General features: G+C 35.4%; 2 protein-coding genes across 3 annotated transcripts in view; one reads left to right on the top strand and one right to left on the bottom strand.

The window, feature by feature from the left end:
* Positions 1–10,140, top strand: part of LOC137251449 (C-mannosyltransferase dpy-19 homolog) — a 29,858-nt gene extending 19,718 nt beyond the window's left edge. The window contains exons 5-9 of the mRNA XM_067786044.1: positions 1,422–2,855; positions 3,078–3,186; positions 4,471–4,555; positions 8,788–8,913; positions 9,431–10,140. Coding sequence (XP_067642145.1) covers positions 1,422–2,855; positions 3,078–3,186; positions 4,471–4,555; positions 8,788–8,913; positions 9,431–9,635 — 1,959 coding nt within the window. The 3' untranslated portion in view covers positions 9,636–10,140. The remainder of the gene's footprint in view (positions 1–1,421; positions 2,856–3,077; positions 3,187–4,470; positions 4,556–8,787; positions 8,914–9,430) is intronic.
* Positions 1–15,367, bottom strand: part of LOC137251450 (uncharacterized) — a 152,638-nt gene that overhangs the window by 31,219 nt on the left and 106,052 nt on the right. Inside the window, exon 5 of one of the 2 annotated variants that reach the window (XM_067786047.1) lies at positions 3,208–4,287. The exons of the other annotated variant lie outside the window; for it this stretch is intronic. Within the exon in view, the coding sequence (XP_067642148.1) occupies positions 4,262–4,287 (26 nt within the window). The 3' untranslated portion in view covers positions 3,208–4,261. Of the gene's footprint in view, positions 1–3,207; positions 4,288–15,367 lie in introns of those variants that run through there. 2 annotated transcript variants of the gene reach the window in all.

Raw genomic sequence — 15,367 nt, 5'->3', positions numbered from 1 at the left:
TTAGACCCTTTTGGCTGCAAAAATTGTTGCAATAAAATTTCGAACGTTGATTGCTCGGCCAAAATAACATTTAAAATTTTTTCGAGTATGCAGTTTTGTAGCTCGTTTAATTTTAGTATAATAAAGTGCCAAACTTAAGTTCGTAGGAAGTCTCGCTAATTTTTGGCAATTTTTTTTTCTGGATCCAAGCGCACTTAGACCCTTTTGGCTCCAAAAATTGTTGCAATGAAATTTCGAACGTTGATTGCTCGGCCAAAATAACATTTAAAATTTTTTCGAGTAGGCAGTTTTGTAGCCCGTTTAATTTTAGTATAATAAAGTGCTAAACTTAAGTTCGTAGGAAACTTTCGAAATTTTATTGCAACAATTTTTGGAGCCAAAAGGGTCTAAGTGCGTTTGGATCCAGAAAAAAAATTGCCAAAAATCAGCGAGACTTCCTACGAACCTAAGTTTAGCACTTTATTATACTAAAATTAAACGGGCTACAAGACTGCATACTCGAAAAAATTCTACATGTTCTTTTGGCCAAGCAATTAAATTTTATTGCTTGGAGGAGCGCACTTAGATCCTTTTGGCTGCAATCATTAATGCAATAAAATTTAGTACGTTTTTGGCCTGGCAAATATATGACACTAAAATGTCCAAAATGGCTTGTATCGCATTGTCAACAAATAGACACTATATTAAATATACAAATATGGGTATAACTCAATTTTAAAAAAAATGTCACTTAGATCCTTTTGGTTCTGAGCCGTTCAATTATTTTATACGATGTTTAAGGATTAAGTTTAAACACGACTTTTCTAGTCTTTAGATTTACCGGAAGTGCCGGCCACCATATTTATTTTCAAGGTTGCCCTCTAATTTCATATCGATAGTTTTATAATATTTACATTAGGGTTGCTTAACTTCTAATAACTTAAGCTGCATGTACATAATGGGTTTACATATTTAAATGTTTTTTCGTTTTTTTTTTTTTAACTTTTACTTCATTATAATACTTTTATACTATACTAAATAATATAATAATTTTTAGTTCTGCTTTTTATATTGCGCAATAAAAGGCTAATGTCCAGTTTTTCAATACGAGTTTAAACTCCAGTTAAAGTTGACTAGAGTTTAACCCTGCCACTTCGGCCGCAGATGAGTAGCAAAATTTTATGTTATCGAACAAAGTGGCAAGGTTAAATTGTAGTAAAATATAACTGAGTTTAAACACGCACTGAGAAACCGGGAATAAGTCTTAATGCGCTAATGTATCAATGACAATTGATAATAATAATAATAAAACACGTTTAGGTTCATCGAACGCTTTCATGAAATTTTTGATTTTTGCTAGGCTTTTGCGGCAGAAGCGCCATAGTGTAGCGTCGAGATAGTGTTAATATTATTTAAATTAATAGATTTGTTTCATCTTTCAGTTTTTCAAATTAACATTCCTAACAACTCTTGCACTTCTTTGTTGGCAATTTTCTTCAATAATTTTTGCCACGCAAGTACTTATTATGATGACTCCTTGGACATCAAGTACGGTATCCGAAGTGGTTTCTAGCATCTTCACCATAGATTATGCGGCCTCACAACTCTTTGCGACTGCGTTAGCCTATTATTGCTCATTTAACAATAAGAAGTATGTTTTTGCGTGGCATATAGGTCCAGCGATTGGATTAATTTTTATTAGCATGGGGCGGAGACTCAAACCCCAAAGTCCCAACAGCGGATTTTCTCTGAAAACCATATGGCCAGGCTTACTAATGGCATTCAGCGCACAAGGTACACTCATCGATTTGTTGGAAAAGACCGGACTCGCACGACCTATAGACAATGGATTTGCGTTGTATCGTGATTTTATAGTGCATTGGGGTTTGCAGGCAAAAGTTAATTTTAGTACAAGTCTTGCAGCATGCAATCCAGCGTATCAACGTCTTAACATTGCCGATTTATCGGAGATCATTAAGACATTAATTGTAAAGCCATATTGTATGTATGGTGTTGTAATGTTGGCAAAGTTCTTTCGCAAGTGGCGTAAGTGTGAAGAGAAGAAGATGGCCAGTGACGATAAAAAAGAACGCGCGAAAAATTATTTACTTGAAGATTTTTTAGAAGAAAATCGTATTTCAATGCGCGATATGTCTAATAAAGATACAGAGAATGATTTAAACGAATGCTTAAAACTATTAGAAGATTGTAACTATGATTATGAACATTACAAAATGGAAAAGTCAAAGACTAAAAATGAAAAAAACCACGATCACGCAGAATTCATGAATGATATAAAATTACTCAAAGAACAAATCAAAGAGCGAAATAAGGGTAAAGCGCGTGAAAGTGCGCCAATTGTAAATAAGAATGCACTTGTTGAAGAATTAAGCGAACAAATAGAAAATTGCACTGTGAACAATGAGAAACCGTCCAAAACTAAAAAATCATCAACAAAAACAACAGCAGGCAATAATATAAACCCAACGACAAAAACAGAAGCATCATCCAATGCTGCTGGCTATAAAAAGACCTATAATGAAACGAAGGATACAAACGCCAATAAAAACAAAAGTTTAAAAAATAATGAAGATAGTAATAAGAGAACAAACCCAAAGGCCGCAGACTGTACAGCTGCTAGTGGTGATTATCAATATGATATCTTCCGTTTTCACTACATCTACAGCTTCATACAGATGGCCGTATTTACAGCCCTCGGGCTTTGTATTAAAAAGTTGTTTTTCCTATGTTTTACTCAAGGTTGTGTTATTGCACCGACAATATGTTCCAAGTTTTGGTATCGCAATCAACGTAATATATTTTGGACCGTTTCGCTAGCGGTTTTTCTCACCAGCATGGCAAATCCTGGCTTGATGGTGAGTATGAATATATATTAAACATAATGGCCCATAGTCATAGTCTAAATAAAATAGGTTTCAAATTTATTTGCAGCTTTTTGACATAATTTTCTATTAGCTATCTGTCAGAAAAGCTGCAACTAAATTTAAAACCTATTATTTTTGACAATGATTATGCGCTAATGTATTACTATTTATTTAAGTTTTATTATTGACTCGTGGATTTATGTTATCGGACAGAATATACGTGAAGAATATTTTCCCACACAATCAAGACATGCAAATGACGATATAGATAGTATGTTGGAGTGGATAAAAATTAATACAGAACGTGATGCCGTTTTTGCAGGCAAGTCTAACTCTATAAGACTTTTCTTTTACGTGTAGATATAGCGCTTTTCTTAAATATAACTCAATTTGATTTCACATATATTAACTATTTATGTAGTATCTTTATAGTTTCAAGCTTTTCTTATAGTAATTATAATTTAAATATAGAAAAATTTGAAATATTTAAAGTAAAAAAATCGAAAATAAATAAACAATCTGAAAATTATAGCGTAAAAAATTCCGAAGGTATACGAAGATGGTTCCAAAATTTTCTTATTAGTACCCCGATATCATTTTTAAAACAGGATTGGTTAGGTTAGCTTGAACTGGCCGGTCAATAAAGACCTCACATAGACTGAATGTGTTCATAGTGTTACCAGACCAAACGGAAGAATTACCGGAAGTTTTTAGGATATAGCTTAATAGCTGTCTACAAATCTGGCAACTCTGCCACCCCTAGTAGCTATAGCCGGCGAGCGCACGACACGAACACAAAACCCCGCGCTTCCGTCCACGCCTTCAACTCCTGTCTCGTTTTTAATTCTTCTAAACGAATTGGGATGTCTACCGTCTATTCGACGAGCGCTGCACCATCATTTGCCAACTCATCGGCCGTTTTGTTAACTTCTATTCCCTTATGGTCGGTAAAAAAATTAATACATTTCTATTTTTTTTTTGTTAGAAAATAATAAAACATTATTGTTTTGAAAAATATTTTTGTTGAATAAAATAATAAATTTTTTTTTTTTTTTGATAATTAACTATAATTAACCTAATAATAATAAATTTTAAAATATAACAAAGTATACTTATTTCAAGTAAATAACCCTACAGCCGGTATCCCAGTATAGATGTATGGTCCGGCCTGAGCGAAGTCTCTCTAACGCTTTTTTGCATTCCAGGATACTTCTTGATGAAGTACTGTGTGAGATTGTTGGCTTGATCGCCGCCTGACTATTAATATATTTTCTTCCACCTGTGATCTGGCAGTCCTTCTGGAACGAAAAGTAAGCAGCAGACCCGACCCCTTCCGTCAATTTGGAACCATCGCTATACACGAGCATGGAATGTTCTGCCATTTCCGCACCCTTGCGTCAATCCTCCGGCTCTATTGTGGCCCCTAGATGTAAAACAGACCAAAAATATCCTTAAAAAATATTTTGATCTCAATATAGTCTCGAAAATGATCCCGAAATTATAAGATCACATTTTTCCAAATATACCTCAAAGAGAAATTATACAAGTTTTGACTGCTGTATATATAAAAAGCATGTGATTAGTCAACCTTTTTTTATTTATCTAGGTCCGATAGATATCATTGGAACTGTACACCTTGTTACTAGACGCCCGATTGTAAACCACGCACACTTGGAAATGAGGCAAATCAAGTATATAACATGAAAATCGTCAGGGTTGTAATGGAATCCATTTGATGTTGAACCGATTAAATATTTCGGTTATTTATTAAAAAAAAAAAAACATGGATAACTTGGAGATAAGTGACGCGATCCTTCAACTAAGAATTTAGTTAAATTATTATTTGCGACCGCCGTGGTGTGATGGAAGCGTGCTCCGCCTACCACACCGAAGATCCTGGGTTCTAGCCCCGGCAAAGAAACATGACAAATATAGATGTAATTTTCAATAAGAAAAAAGTTTTTCGAAACGGGGTCGACCCTCGGCAGTGATTTGGCAAACGCTCCGAGTGTATTTCTGCCATGAAAAGCTTCTCAGTGAAAACTCATCTGCCTTGCAGATGCCGTTCGGAGTCGGCGTAAAACATGTAGGTCCCGTCCCGCCAATTTGTAGGAAAAATTAAAAAGGAGCATGACGCAAATTGGAGAGAAGCTCGGCCTAGATTCTCTTTGGAGGTATATCGCGCTTTCATTTTTATTTATTTATTTATAATATTGGCTTCAATTCGGACTTCAACGACAAGTGGCTTCTAAAACGACTCCGATTACCATACACAAAGCTATTAAACAAATAAAAAATAGTTAGATGATATTATAATTTCAACTTGAGGCATTCCATCCTATTTCATTTGCTCAAATAATACTTTTGTACAATATTTTGAACTGTGCTAGGGAGACGGGGAGTTTTGAGGTATTTTTTTCACGTCGAGACTTTTACTTTTACTTTTTTTGTAATCCGTTAATAAATGCATATCTTCAGCTAGAGCTTTAACTGCAAACATTTATTAAATCTCATATTTTAACCTCTTTTGTCTCCACTGTAGTTTCAACGCATCTTCTGCGTTTTGAGATAAAATTTTTGTTTATGAGTACAAAGAAAAGAATTTCTTTCATTTATTGATAAGTCACATTGGTACGATGAGATCTATGATCTCTTATAGTAAAACAGAATAAGGAACAGCAAATATACAGACAATTATTAAATCTACTTTTGTCATAACACAAGAAGAAACTTACAATTCAAAGCAATACATATACAATTTGAACAGGAACATACAGATATAGAAAAATAAAACATTAAGTCAATAATCACAAATAACAAATTATTTAGCTAGCGAAACTTATGAAGAAATCACCATGAGAGTATTCGTACGTTTTACCGGTAGTAAGTGTACAAAACTGCCTTAAAGTTGCTTTTAGTAATACTACTGCGAATGGGCATTGGTATTGAGTTCTAAGTACGAATGGCATTGACAAAGAATAGCCGCGAGGAGGTAAGCTAATTATCACTTGACACAATCAGATCATGAGTCCTAGATGACTTGGGAAAAATTTGGTTACCATAAATATATGTGACCCGGTCTGTGAAAAGGTGGCTTATGACTCAAAAAAAAAAAAAAAAAGGAGAGCACAAACGCCCTGAAGAAATGCATTTATCTTTAACAGCTGTTTCTCGCAATTTCTTTTTTGACTCATTAGCCACCTTTTCATAGACCGGGTCACTGTAGTTTCCTTAAATATAATAAGTCTGCACAGAAAAATACAATTTCTGACCTTCAGATAGTCAGCTATTTCACATCCTAGTAATCGTGTTCTCCAATTGGAAAAATAGGCAAATTTGTCCAACCCGAACACATAGCGCGTAACGTGGATGAAGCTACATCGATCTTATGAGCAGAATACGAGCTCAGCTTGCTGTATACCAGTTCGGAGTAGCATATGGCCGGCAAAATTAGGTGTATTGCAAGTTTTCCCCTAACATGGGGTGGAGTAAAAGCCGCTGAAGTTCGATAGTTCGTATTGGAAACTTGGTAGACAAAAGAGTTTGGCGCATGTTCAACGCATGTCAAGCTACTGTTGTAAAAGCCAAGATTGGTCACTTTTGGCACCAGTTTTAGAACATTACCAGCAATAGATAAAGGAGGAATAATTTAAGAAAGGTATTGCTTTTTAGATATCGGGAGGATGTAAGGCTTATCACTATTAAGCACAAATAATTTCTCGTCGCCCAAGCCGAACTTGAAGCTAAGTCATTATTGAACTTTCAACATAGATGGCTTGTATCCTCATGCCCTCCAGATAGATATAACTGAATGCCATCAGAGTAAGCGTGCATATGGCCATGCTGAATGATAGAGAAGATGTCATTTATGAAGAGATTAAACAATAAAGGAGCTAGACTAGATCCCTGCGGAACACCAGTAAGCAGTTATCTAAGACCGCCTAAATAGTTCCGCATAAGATGAGTTGCGGAAACCCCAAAACCAAAATAATTTGTTAACTTCATGCAGAGGAAGTCATGGTTTACCGAGTCGAATGCTTTAGAAAAATCTAGGAGGCACAATAGAGACAGTTGGTTTTTGTCAAAAGGGAATTCTAATATAATCCAGGATTTTTAATACAGCAGTGGAGCAGCTATGTTTTGCTCTAAAGCCTGACTGAAGCGGAGACAGTAGTTTCAGTTTACCAATATGGTAGTTTGCTTTTCGTACACCTTAGAGAGCGCAGGTAAGATGCTTATAGGCCGAAAATAGCTCGGACTACTTTCGGACTTGATATTTGCGATTCGTTGCACCGTAGCGATGTAGTTATGCTGTGATTTATGACGTGATTTTGTATGATAAAATTTGAAGATTTAACGTTAAATCCTTTCAGATGCCTAATCTCGAATAAAGCTCTAATTGGAAATATGCTATAAAAAAAAAAAAACAAATAAGAAAGGTTTAACTTCAACTTTGAAAGCCCATGCCTATGTTTTGGCGGCTAACTTCGCAAAACGCAGCATTTGCTTTTTTTTATACTCAGCGTGCTTTGCACACAGAGTATATTAGCTTTGATTGGATAACGGTTGGTTGTACAGGTATAAAAGAAACGAGATAGATATAGACTTCCATATATCAAAATCATCAGTATCAAAAAAAAATTGATTGAGCCATGTCCGTCCGTCCGTCCGTCCGTCTGTCAGTTAACACGACAACTTCTTCACCGAATTTGGTACACGAGCTTATCTGGACCCAGAATAGATTGGTATTGAAAATGAGCGAAATCTGATGATAACCAAGCCCACTTTTTATATATATGAAATTTTGGAAAACACAAATAACGTGATTATTTAGTAAATAATACACCTAGAATGTTGAAATTTGACGTGTGGACTGATATTGAGACCCTCGATAAAAATCAAAAAAAAAAATTTTAAATGGGCGTGGCACCGCCCACTTGTGATAAAGTCAATTTTACAAATATTATTAATCATAAATCAAAAATCGTTAAACCTATCGTAACAAACATCGGCAGAGAGGTTGCCTTTACCATAAGGAATGCTTTGAAGAAAAATTAACGAAATCGGTTAAGGACCACGCCCACTTTTATATAAAAGATTTTTAAAAGGGTCGTGGACGAATAAAATAAGCTATATCTTTGCAAAAAAGAGCTTTATATCAATGATATTTCATTTCCCAAGTAGACTTATAACAATAAATAGGAAAAACTTCAAATTTTATAAAATGGGCGTGGCACCGCCCCTTTTATGACTAAGCAATTTTCTATGTTTCGGGAGCCATAACTCGAAGAAAAATTTACATATCGTAACAAACTTGGGTACACATATTTTCCTTATAGCAGGAAATCTTTCTAGGAAAAATGGACGAGATCGGGTAAAGACCACGCCCACTTTTATATAAAATATTTTTAAAAGGGCCGTAGTCGAAAATAATAAGCTATATCTTAGCAAAAAATAGTTTTGAATCAATGATATTTCACTTATCAAGTTTTACTGTAAGAGGAAAAAGGGGAAACATTTTCTTTTTAAACGGGCGGTGCCACGTGTTATGTAGAAAAGTAATTTATCTGAAATGAAATGTACAATTGAAGCTAACGCTGAGTATATAATGTTCGGTTACACCTTCCCTTGTTTTTCTTAAAACTCGATCTCTTCCAAAGAATGGGTTTGGTCCAATACTCTGCCGGATGGTGTACAGTCTAGCTGCTAACGAGCATAGTTAGCTTAAATGTCTAAACTCAATGGACTGGAATGCTTCACATACACAATTTAACTTTTCCTCCATTTGAGTGAAGCGCCTTGAATTGAACTTTATTTCTCAATTTTCTGCAAATGTTTGCATAATTAAATTTCTTACACTTACATAATGAATGTATTTTTTCTTCCTTGATTTTTTTCGTAAATGCATATGTATATAACAAAGTGAACGCACAGAGCATGTGTATTCAGTGTTTAGCCGCCAGCAATCACCTGACATTTATAATCTATACTCACAATTAAAAGTGCAATACTTGATTATATCCATACAAGACTGCAAAAATGAAGTGAGGTAAGTTTTTCAAGCTCTAACTAAAGGGCCAATTAATAGTAACTTATAACCATAAAACCACAACCAGATAAAACAGCTGATCGAACCTACCTTATGGAAATCAATGTAATCGATTAATGGTGCCACAACATAACCCTAAAGCCAAAACTATACCATAGCGCACCAATTGGTTCTTGGTTTCTCGCCATATCCATAACCTAAAAATATTTGAGTTGGGGAATTTAATAACTTTTTGTAGATTTTATTCATTGTTTTGGATACGTTATGACTAAGAGGCTTATTTTTTGTGGAATATTTTGTAATTTTTTGCGTTTTCTTCATTTATATTTTCAAGATTCTTTGGTTAAAGCACCATTAATCAATCACTTTGGAGATGGTTATGGATATGGGTATGGTTACGACTATAGCGTTAGGGTTAAGGAAGTTTAATTGCCCCTTAACTTTCATACCTAATAAGCTTATGAAAAATAAACATATAATATAAAAAATACATACATATACATTTTTTTTATTTCAGTGATGAGTGCGATTTGTTGTCAATTTGGGATGATCTGCAGCCATCATTTCGCAAGTATCCACAATTTTGTTCTGAGCTTGCGTCTAGAAATATACCCAGCTTTTTGAAAGTATTCTCAAATGATTACTATGGTATTATAAAAATGTTTTCACAGAGTGTACAGATTAATTTGAAGCATATTAAGATGCCAGAAAAGGCAATTTAGACGTTGAACTTTTTTTTAATATATGTATGTATATGTATGTGTGTAAGTTACGCCAATTTAGACAAAGATACTACATATGTATGTGTTTATACATAGTAGATAATGCCAATTAAGTTATTTCATTTCGCTATTTAGTTAAGTATATTCATATCTTTCAATATACATAAGTACATTCATACTTACAGCTGCAAACACGAAAATAATAGCAAAAACTGTAAATAACTTCCAGCAATTATTTTCTGCTTTTATTATAAAAATGAGAGAATTTTAAAATTTTTTTTGAGTATGTAGTTTTGAAACCCAAACAATATAAGTCTGACAACGTGCAAACTATAAGTCTCTTGTTGATTTTTAACAAATTTTTTCCGAAGTATGTTCTAGATTTTCCTCCATATGAAAAAAAAATATGGACTTTTCGTTAATTGGTTTTCATAGTTTTACAAAATTTATTGAAGTATTTTCTCAGGTTAATGAAAATAAATAAAATACGAAAATGCATTAATAAGTTTAACTGTTATTTTCGTACATATCGTTCTTAAAGAAGGGGAGAAAGGCGTTGCATTTTTGTTTTTATGAATTAAAACGCATATTTTCGGGGTTTGTGAGAAGAGCTTCGTCGGCTTCTTATTGGTAACAACCTATATGCTTTTATTCGATAACGAATAACTACAGTCGATTAATCGGTTTGTAATCGGCTTTGGTATTTCCGGGTCATCGATTTTTTATTGATTGAGGAACCGATAACAAACTGGTAACATTCCGATAGGTTAGTTTAGGTTAAAGTGGCTGCTAATTGATCTTCCATTAGAATCTCATACAAATGACTTTGAGTTTTTTGTGCATCAGTGTATCTGGAGCTCACGTAACTTTGGAATTGCTTCATTTCAATGAAAAATTCTTCTAAATCTCTAGAATAAAAAATAACTAAGTTATTTATAGCTTCGTGGAGGTCTCCATCACTTAGAGAAGTTGATGAGAAATGCAAATCTCTCTGAAACCTCCATATACTTTCACTGTGAAGATTGTCGATGATTTCAAGGAAACCTTTTGTCCTAAAATCATCGCGAGGCGAAAATTCTATTTCTGTAGCACTTCGATACATTTCTTTGCACGCTCATACAATTTGTCAAATGAGTCGGAAATGTCATTTTTAGGAACCTTCTAGTTGGTCGGTCGTCGCCTTTTGAATGCGGTCAATTGAGTTTTATTTATTTGAGTAAAATTTATTTTCACTTCTGATTATATTTTTCTTTCACTCTCTACAATTTTATGTTTGTAAGAAAATTTTAGAAGCCTTTTTCATTTTTTGTGGTCCCCCTAAATTCGGGGGCACCAGGCAACTGCCGATTCTGCCTACCTGTTAATCCGGCCCTGGTGATACCACTATTTTGGCTATATCCCTTCCTCTAGATGTGCAAGAATTTGAACCGATTTGTCTTTTAGATTTAGCGTAGAATGTTTTCGATTTCTGCTGAGCCAAGTTCTGCTAAGCAGTCGATGAAATGCTTATGAAATGCAGAGCATCTACAGAGGAAGTGCTCGACGCTTTCTATCTCCTTTTCATCTCTGCAGCTCCGACTAAAATCGTTGGTTGGAATTCCCATGGGATCCCCGTTTATGCTCATTAGACAGTGGCCTGTTAGTATCCCGATCAGTGAACATAAGGAGAGACGATTGAGGTTAATAGGTAACCTAGTTCTCTTCTCATTTATGTGAGGCTAGGTTTGTTTGGACACCTCGCATGTGGGTTCCAGCATCCATCTATAATTTGCCTTCTGGGTAAAAAATGATGTGAGTCAGTATTTGCAGGCATTAGGAGGGTGAGCAATGTTCTTCAGGTGGCTTAACTCTATCTGTTCATTACCCTTCCTCGCTAGTTCATCGGCAGCACAGTTCCCGGGCACACCGCTGTGACCAATACAATATCTATTTCGCATCGGATAAGAAATTGATAACTCTTCTATAGCACTTCGATATATTTTTGATAACGAAATTGATAGCTTTTTCAAAGCTGGCCGACAACAAATTGATAACACTTCGATAACAAGTCTGTAAGTTTCCTGAAACAGTTTGATATTCTTCCAATAATATATCGATAACTTTTTGCTCATGTTAGCTCTGGCTCTTTATTTCCTACAAAACATCAGTGTATACATCTGTTGGAGCACTTGCATGCATAATTTTGTTCATATGTATACGCTCAGAAACTTTAATATAGCGACGTTTTTACCTTGCGTGGATATGTGACTTCGCCCATATCAATTCTACCACGTACCTTGTTCCCACATTACGCCACAGTACTTACGCTCTCATTCTTTGTTATTCCGTACACTATACCAATATCTTACGCTTACATGCAGGATAACTTACTTAATTAGCGCTTAACCATTTAAACTGTTATGGCCGTCCAACATGGCGCATCAGTCGTGAATCCAACATCCAAACCAAGAAGAATTAAACAAGGGGTGCCACAGCGTGGTGTCCTATCCCCACTTTTGTTTAACTGCTACATATCAAAGCTACCTTCGTCACTAGATGACTGCACAATAATGGCCACAGGCCCAGGCCCACAGATCGAGGAGCTTTGCAAATAAATGCCTACCTCCCTGATCTCCAATTTTTTCGCCTCGCGAAACCTGACATTATCACCGACTAAATCATCGGCGACCTTATTTACAACATGGACGTCCCAAACGTCAACCATTTTGAACATCCACGTCAATGGCACTACGCTACCGACTGTCTTACACCCCAAAATCTTGGGTGTGACGTTTGTTCAGGATCTACATTTTGGTGAGCATGCAGCCGCAATTGTACCGAAAATCCAGAGCCGCAATAAAATTCTCAAATCTCTTGCTGGCAGTACTTGGCGTAAAGATAAAGAAATGCTCATTACCACTTACAATGCAATTGGACAGCCGATGGCATGCTACGCGTCCCCGATATGGTCGCCAAGCCTAAAGACTACTCACTGGAAAAAGCTACAGTCCTGCCAAAATTCCCCCCTCGGAACCGCCCCGGGTTGTCTTCTTATGTCCCCAGAACACAATCTACATAATGAGGCGAGAATACTCCCCATTAGGGAGAGAAATGAAATGCCAACCAAACAGTTCCTGTTGAATACCCAGAAATCTGGGCATCCCAACAGTCATCTGATTGTTGAGCCTACACCGTTCAGGGGTTAAGAAGTAATCTCCGTACGCATTATGAAGAAATGCGGCGCCTGAGAACACAGCCACATGAAGCTAAAAACCACAAGCAGGTCCCCAGTGAACTCCACAATCAAGCGTCGGACCTTTATGCCAGGAATTGCCCAGTGAATCCAGCACTCAAAGAACAGTACCCAAAACTTGCGGAAGAGGAACGCATACTCCCCAGGGAAACTCGAGTCACTCTAGCTCAACTTCGTTTTGGATACTGTAACAGGTTAAACTATTACCTATCCAGAATCAACTCCGACATACAAAACATATGTCCTGCTTGTAATGTGTCTCCACATGACATCAACCATCTCTTTAATTGTATTGTGGAACCAACGCCTCTAACACCCCTCTCATTATGGTCCACCACTGTTGAAACAGCAAGTTTCCTTGGACTCCCGTTAGAGGATATTGTGACAATTTGTGATCGGTCGGAAGTTCCATACTGATACAGCATTCTAGTAATTATCGGTCGATAAAAAAATAGAGATTATAACAACGGGAGTATTTTTGGTGTGATACTTTTAAAATCTTACTAATTCTTACCTTAGTAAATTGACATTGGATTAAAAACTTAGATGTTTAAAATTTTTGTTTTTATTTTTATTTGTGTAAATTTATTTAACTACAATTATTTTGCGCCATTTACAGAAATACCTAAAAGCTCTGAAGCTTTAAAGCGTGCTTAGCTGTGCTTAGGCATTTTGAGATCTCGTTTTGGATCAGCTTACAAATACATATATAGTACATATATACAACTTAGTATAAATATCTGTTTTTTCCAGTCATATATTTTATAATCGGTCTTATTCTGATTGACGATACGATATTCGTTCGATGAAAAGCTCAAAAGCTGTAATCTGGTTAGACCAAATTAGCTTTTGTAATTTTATTTTCTAGGTTTTCTGTGATAACTACATATTCGTACTAGTTAGTTTATAACAAGGTCTGTTGACCTGACCGACACTCGACAATCAGAATTAGGCCGAGCGTTTTATATTTTTTTACTTTAGAAACTTAAAATTAGATTGGAAACTGTAACAAAATAAATTAAGATATTTCCTTGCTTAAAACCACGATTTATAGGTTATATCCGTTTTATGTTCATATTTATTGCAATACTAGAATAACCCGCAGACTTTGTTCTGCTCGAAAATTGGTTTGCCTACATTTAAAAATTAAGCCTCGCTTCCGCTCTTCACTATCTGTCTCATTCTCTTTTACTCTATCTTAATTTTTTTTATAATTCTCGCCCATCCCTTATTCCTTTTGTCTGCCTCCCACTCTCAATTCTTTCACGTTCATTGCGATCTTTACGTTTCTGGGCAATACGATTAGTTTCATAATTAATTTGATTCGTTGAATTTTGGGTTCTTCTGCCTGAATTTGACCACTGTCATATAGGAGGCATACTTAACAAGTCACAAACGCACAATACTTTTTTAATTTTATAGAAATTTGTGGCTTTTAGATTTAGTAATGTTATAGATGCACAGCAAAGATGCGTTTATATTTCAAGTGACATTTTACCACAGACAATTTACATTTTACCATAGATCATTTGTTTTCGATCAATGTTACTATCGTATAAATATTGACATTAATAATATATTTATACGATACTAGCGTCACTCAATTGTTTTGACTTCCCGGAAACTCTCCACTAACACTTAAACTTTATAGTATGGTATTAAAGTTTTTACGAATATTTTGTATGGGAGTATAAAAGAGTGAAGTTTTTAAAATTTTCAGGCTATCTTCAAAAATTTTTTTTCCGCAAGAACCATCCTCGTACTTCAAGGAATATTCTAAAAGAATAGTTAGCGAAATCGGTCCAACCGTTCTCGAGTTTTGCGCTTAGCAACACATTCCGCGACTCATTTTTATATTATAGAATTTGTTATAGTTAAAATATTTTGCTTCCGAAAGTAAAAATAAGCCAAAAAGGATATAGCTCTTCTTCTCGACTTCTATATCGGTACCGTGAATAATGAGTTTTTGCGATCTGAAGAAGTCAACGAATTAATTCGTCGAGGTCATCAAAAGTCTTCTGCTATTTTTCCACGTGATTGTCATGACGAGGCTTTGCCTACCTCGTTGTTAAACATAATCTTGCCAAATGGAAAGAAAGTGGAGCGTGACTGGTTGGTGTGGAGTGCCAGTAACAATGTTTTTTATTGCCTACCGTGTCGTCTGTTAAGCACCAATACTTTAAATCGACCTAAAATTTGTTGTCCTGCCGGATATTCGAAATTCCAGGTATGGAAGAAGCTATACGATAAACTGGCGATCTTTACAAAGTCTAATTCCAAAGGAGGCTACAATTGATACACTTATCAACGAACAGCTAATCACTGAAACTCAAAAGTGGAAAGAAATTTTATATAGAATTTTGGGCACTATTTTTGGGTGAAAGAGGCCTAGCTTTCAAAGGCGAAAGTATATATCTTGGTGAAAGAAACGATGGACATTTTTTGGGCATCTAAGATCTCATAAGCCAATATGATCCGATACTTAGAGATCATTTGGAGA

This window comes from Eurosta solidaginis, chromosome 4 (assembly GCF_040869045.1).
Source record: "Eurosta solidaginis isolate ZX-2024a chromosome 4, ASM4086904v1, whole genome shotgun sequence".
NCBI lineage: Eukaryota > Metazoa > Arthropoda > Insecta > Diptera > Tephritidae > Eurosta > Eurosta solidaginis.
The sequence above is the reverse complement of the archived record's forward strand: the minus strand, read 5'-3'. Positions and strand labels throughout refer to the sequence as shown.